General features: G+C 44.6%; 1 protein-coding gene across 4 annotated transcripts in view; it reads left to right on the plus strand.

Annotated features, from left to right (window-relative positions):
* MAPKAPK5 (MAPK activated protein kinase 5) overlaps nucleotides 1-5,423 on the plus strand; it is a 29,530-nt gene extending 24,107 nt beyond the window's left edge. For all 4 annotated transcript variants that reach the window (XM_064168343.1, XM_064168344.1, XM_064168341.1 and 1 more), the window contains 2 exons: nucleotides 226-330; nucleotides 1,670-5,423. In XM_064168343.1, the coding sequence (XP_064024413.1) occupies nucleotides 226-330; nucleotides 1,670-1,764 (200 nt within the window). In that variant the 3' untranslated portion in view covers nucleotides 1,765-5,423. The remainder of the gene's footprint in view (nucleotides 1-225; nucleotides 331-1,669) is intronic.
* Nucleotides 5,424-6,000: the final 577 nt, after the last annotated feature.

The following is a 6,000-nucleotide window of genomic DNA, read 5'->3' on the forward strand; positions in this document are numbered from 1 at the left end:
GTAGTTCTGTCTCTCTGGAATTGGTGACCCCAGAACAGAACCCAGTTGGTATCAGCAGGAACAGGCAGAGCTGTTCAAGGAACTTTCAAGCAGGATTTTCTGCTTTCACATGTGTTTTCTAGACTGTGAGGCCAGGAGGAATAACTGCACATGGTGTTTACTGACACTTTGGGTGTAGCTGCAAGGCAGAATGACAAACCTCCTGTTTGACTTTGTTCTAAACAGGAGAGAATGAAGATGAGAAGCTAAATGAAGTGATGCAGGAGGCCTGGAAGTATAACCGAGAGTGTAAGCTGCTGCGAGACACTCTCCAGAGCTTCAGCTGGAATGGTGAGGAACTCCTTCTCTGGTGTGGATGCTGGGTGAGAGAGGGGCAGCAGTGACCTTCTGGTGTGAAAATTAACCCCATATATCTTGAATTTGTGCCAAACTGCTTTAGATACAGTTTCAGCACTTCTACCAGAATGGGTGTTCTAGAAATAACTTGAAAGTTCTGCCTGAAACTTTGTATTTGAGGTTCAGGGTAGAGCTTTCAGAGGCACCAAGTCATGTAAAAACCTCACAGCACAAATGGATCATCACTCTTCAACTGGCTTGAGCTGGTTTCCTTCCAGCTGTTCATTATCCTCTTTTTGCTGGAGGCTGCTGCCCTCATCCATGTCAGCACAACATCTCTCTTGCTTGATTTGGACAGCAAATAGAATTAAACTAGGCCAGCTCCCTTGGAAGTGTTTAGATGGCTCCTTGACCAAACAGGGTGGCAGAGCTGTCAGCCCCCAGGAGCAGGTGCTGATGAATAGAAGAGGATCACAGCCAGGTTCATGAGGGCTTGGTCACATCTCTTCTCTTACTCTGTTGTGTGTGTTTGGCTCAGTTGTTTTTTTCAGTGGCAGGGGAGGTTTAGGTTGGAGATCAGGTTAAAAAAATACTCCCTTCAGGAGTGGTCAGACACTGGAATAGGATGCCCAAGGAGGTGCTGGAGTCACCATCCCTGGAGGTGTTCAAGAAACCTGTGGCTATGGCACTTGGGGACATGGTTTGATGGCCACTGTGGTGTTGGGTTGAGGGTTGGACTCAATGATCTTAGAGGTCTTTCCAGTGAAAATGATTCTATGACTCTAACTCATTTCCATTCATAGAATCAACCAGATTGGAAAAGACCTCCAAGCTCATCCACTCCAACCTATCATGCAGCCCTGTCAAGTCAACCAGACCATGGCACCAAGTGCCTCATCCAGTCCTTTTTTGAACACCTCCAGGGATGGCAACTCCACCACCTCCCAGGGCAGCCCATTCCAATGCCAATCACTCTTGCTGTGAAGAACTTCCTCCTAACATCCAGCATGTACTTCCCCTGGCACACCTTGAGGCTGTGTCCCCTTGTTCTGTTGCTGGTTGCCTGGCAGAAGAGACCAACCCCACCTGGTTACAACCTCCCTGTAGGTAGCTGTAGACAGCAATGAAGTCACCCCTGAGCCTCCTCCTCTCCAGACTGCACACCCCCAGCTCCCTCAGCCTCTCCTCATAGGGCTTGTAATTGTAATCCCTTTGCAATTGTCCAGAGTTTGAATGAAGGATGGTCTTGTGTCCAGTCAGTTGGAGTTACACACCATGATTGCTTTCCTCCTGGTGCCCAGCAGCAGCTCACTCCTTGTTCTTTTCCTTTCAGGCAGAGGATTCACAGATAAAGTGGACCGGCTAAAACTGGCAGAAATAGTAAAACAAGTTATCGAAGAGCAGACAAACTCCCACGACTCTCAATAGCTGGAGCTTCTTAATCTTATTTTTTTTACCATTTCAGATTTATTCTTTAACTGTAAAAAGTATTTTTATGTAAATTAATAAATCATAATTATTTCATTAAATTTCCATACTGCTTGAAAATGCTGTATAGTTGTAGATACAGAAGAAGAAACAAAACAAAAACCAAATCATTGGTACTGTAATATTTTTTTAAAGCTCAGTTCCTTGAGGTATAGGTGATCACTTATGTACTGTTAACCATGAGCCCCTCCCCCCAAGATGGGGCAAATTCTGTTGTTAAAAGACCATTTATTTCCTTAATAACCAGTTGCAGAAGCTGCCTTCCATCTGCTATACGTACAGCCGGCCGCGGTGATTGACTGTGTGTGCGAACCAACAACCACAGTTTCTCAGCACCCTGCTCAGTAAGTACTTGAAGCAAGTGCTGTGGAGCTCAAACTTCATAGCTACCCTTTTGGTCCTCAATTCTGACTCTTTATGTAGAGGCAATTCAATAACCTTCTCTTTTGTTAGATGACCTGGGAGCCACGCTCGGCCTTGCCAAGGGCACCTCAGTCCATGTGCTTGCTGTGTTCTTCAGTTCTGAGCAGTAGCCCTCTTGTTTAATTCTTCCCCATCTTCCTTAAGCCCTTTTTGAGGCCTGGCCCTCCTTTTTTCTTCTTCCCCATCTTCCATGGACTTTCTTTAAGGCCTATCCTTTTTTTCTCTTCTTCCCCATCTTCCTTGGATCCTTTCTCAGGCCTATCCCTCTTTTTTTCTTCTTCCCCTTCTTCCTTGAACATTCTTTAAGACCTAAGCCTCTTATTTTCCCCTTCCCTATCTCCCTTAGACCTTCTTTAAGGCCTAACCCTCTCTCTTTCTTCTTCCCTGTCATCCTCAGACCTTTTTTTAAGGCTGAACTGACTATTCAGCAGAAGACTCCTCTTTTTGGCATATACTTTCCCAGCAGAAGAGAAGAATATTCTACTTACTTCTGTACAAGTTATCCTTATTTTCACGGTGGAGTCTTCTCCAAAGCTCATTTGCTTGTTCCCCAGGTCAGAAGTTGTGTGGTCCCCCTGAGTGCTCCATTCTTTCCTGTCTAGAAGATCCAACACTTGGTTTCAGACTTGTCTTGTTTGAAAGAGATCATCCTGGCAAGGGTCATAGTGCTGCTGTGTGAATCCACTGGTGATCCTTCTCTTGTGTCATCCTCTGGAGTCCAAGCTCCCCATCTCTTTGATGCCTTCGAGCTCCTCATGAGGGAGCAACAGCTGCAGGGCTGCTCCTTGACACATGTCCTTAGGCTGCCTGGGGACCATGAGGCTGCCCAGGGCAGATTCTTACACTAGTCTGGAAACATTGGCTCCAAAAGCTGCTTTTTTAATCCTAATGAACCAAACAACTGAGAAGAACCTGTACATAGTTCTAGTTTTCTACCTTCTGATGCTTTTTCTTTCTTTTTGAGACCGGTCGAAGGCTTTTTATAGAGATATTTTGGTACTAAACCTGTGCAGATGTCAACTTGAGTTTGGTCTGCAGACTGAAGTGCCAATTCAGGGCTACTAAGTAATGACTCTTGAACATTGTTGTTGTATGTCATAGCTCATTCATTTGGGGTTTCTGTTTACAAACCTGAGCCATGAATCTCCCCGGTAACTCTTGTGGCAGTCCAGCCTTGTTCTTTTCTCCTTTTTTGTCTCTTTTTTTGATACCAGGCTTCCTTGCAACCTTTAGCTTGGTTGGCAACCCAGTGTCTGACTCTTTCTATGAAACTTTGTAAACAGTGACTTGAGTTTTTCTACAGGAAGGAGAGACTTCATTTCCCATTCTTTGTCAGCACCTCGTCCCCACGCTTTCCATCCCCTTCAGCGTTTTCTGAGGCCTGATTTCTTGCAGAGTAAGAACCACAGTCCCTGCTTGACCAGCACTGATGGAAACAGGCAGGTTTTGGCTAAGCCAGAGTTATACCTCTGACACTACATGGAACATTTGTGCACTGACAGCTACAACTGTAGGGAAGATGCAAGAGGATTTTTGTTTCTTGGGTAGTACCAGCAAGTTTGCAAGCCCTAAAACAGGCATTTCTATCCTTGCCCTAAATTCTAGGTCCTGTCAACATCCATGTAACCTTTAAAGGCAATAGATAATTCTCTTTTTTAACTTGAAATCTAAAGGTTTTTCTTCTGGAAAAAACTTGATTCTATTGGAACTTTTAAATATGGCAAATAAGGAAACCATCTTCATTTGAGTGGGAGGGCAAAAACCTCCCTACAAAAGCACTTTGTAACTCTGCCCTCCAAGGAAGAAAATATTCAGGCAGTTTGTTGGGAGCCAGAACTTGTTAGCAGGAAGAGGGATCAGATTGTAGCTACTCTTCTGGTCAGTGCTTGGTGCAGTGAGCAGTGACCCTGGCCATGCCACAGCCTGCTACAACCTGATACACCTCGTGAGCGTAACACACTGAGACCTGTTTTGTCTCTGTCAGGTTCTCTAGTTTGAAGCTGGCCACAGCAAGGCTTCTCAACTGGTGTGTAATGCTGTGTAGGGAATGGCTTCACCCTGTTTCTGCACTGTTTGGTGTAATGGGAAGCACCTTGGAGTGTGAGAGCAGCTGCTGCTAAACAGCATCAGCTCAGACAGGAGCAGAGAAGGTGGGATCTGACCATGCATTTGAGGCTCTTTCCCTTCATGGTCCCTTGACTTGCCCAAGCTGCTGCTGCCAGTGAGGTGGGTGCCTTTATGACTGACCTCAAGGTGTTTTGGTGTCTGGAGAGAAGTCAGATTTTTAAGGGCTTTTGTGCTATAAGGAACAGCTTTTTGATGGAATTTTTTTCTCCAGATTTTGTCACTCTGATCCAAAACAGAGCTTGGGAGGGACAGATTAACAAAACACAATTTGAAGATTCAAGGTCAAATGGTTTTATTTCTATGAGAAAGTTGATTTGTTGGGTTTTGGGGTGGGTTGGTTTGTTTGGTGTTGTTTTTTCACTTGTTACAAAGTTGTGTTTTAGACTTCAAAATGACCTACACTTGAATAGATTCATTTCCACATTTTAAGGTAATATTTTACTTTCTCCTTTTGTTTCTAATTTTACTTCTCAGTTGACACAAGATAACCTTACCTTTGGTTAGATAAAGTTTTACTTGGTCTAGTTAATCTACTGATCCTTTCTAGCAGACTGTGAATATTGTAAATATCTGGAGCTGGAAGGGTTGTGTGGGATCAAAGGAAGATGTTCTCTGTACAAACACTAAGAGGATGTGGGAAAGCTCTGTAGGATGTTGGAGTTTGGGGGTGGGTTTTTGGGGGGAATTTTATTTAAGAAAAAGATTTCTAAAATCATTTGACCTCTTCAAAGATTTATGTATATCTGACTTCTCCTGTGATTTGATTATTTTAAGAGTTTTATATATATATAAAAGCTAGAAGAACTTGACTAGGCAAAAGAGGTTTTGATTGGAAATAGCAACGTGTCAAAGTTTTGCTGTCATTACTTCAGGTTTTTCTTTTGGAGATCTGAGTCTGTCCTCATGCCATGTTTAACTTCTGTGTATGACAATGTCTTCATCTTTCTCCTTTTCAGTGTTACCTGTACAATGTAAGTTCGGTTTGGATCAGTATTATGTTGTAAATACTATGCCTTGGTGTATATAAATGATTTTACTAAACTTAAAAAGTTGCTGACTGCTTCTCTTTGGTTCTCATCTCAGAGATTCACAGGCTGCTTTTGAGTGGAAAGGGTCATAGAATCAGTCAGGGTTGGAAGGCACCACAAGGATCAGCCAGTTCCAGCTCTCCTGCCATGGGCAGGGACATCCTACCCTAGAGCAGGCTGCCCACAGCCTCATCCAGCCTGGCCTTAAACACCTCCAGGGATGGAGCCTCCACCACCTCCCTGGGCAACCCATTCCAGGCTCTCGTCACTCTCATGCTAAGAATTTCCTCCTCACATCCAGGCTGAACCTACTCATCTCCAGCTTTGCTCCATTCCCTCCAGTCCTGTCACTCCCTGTGAGCCTGAAAAGTCCCTCCCCATCTTTTTTTGTAGGCCCCCTTCAGATCCTGGAAGGCCACAAGAAGGCCATCTTGGAGCCTTCTCTTCTCCAGACTGCACAGCCCCAACTCTTTCAGTCTGTCCTCACAGCAGAGCTGCTGCAGCCCTCTGAGCATCCTCCTGGCCCTTCTCTGGACACACTCCAGCATCTCCACATCCCTCTTGTCATAGTAGCTCCAGAACTGGATGCAGTAGTTGA

The sequence above is a fragment of the Pogoniulus pusillus genome, chromosome 30 (genome assembly GCF_015220805.1).
Source record: "Pogoniulus pusillus isolate bPogPus1 chromosome 30, bPogPus1.pri, whole genome shotgun sequence".
In the NCBI taxonomy this organism is placed as follows: domain Eukaryota; kingdom Metazoa; phylum Chordata; class Aves; order Piciformes; family Lybiidae; genus Pogoniulus; species Pogoniulus pusillus.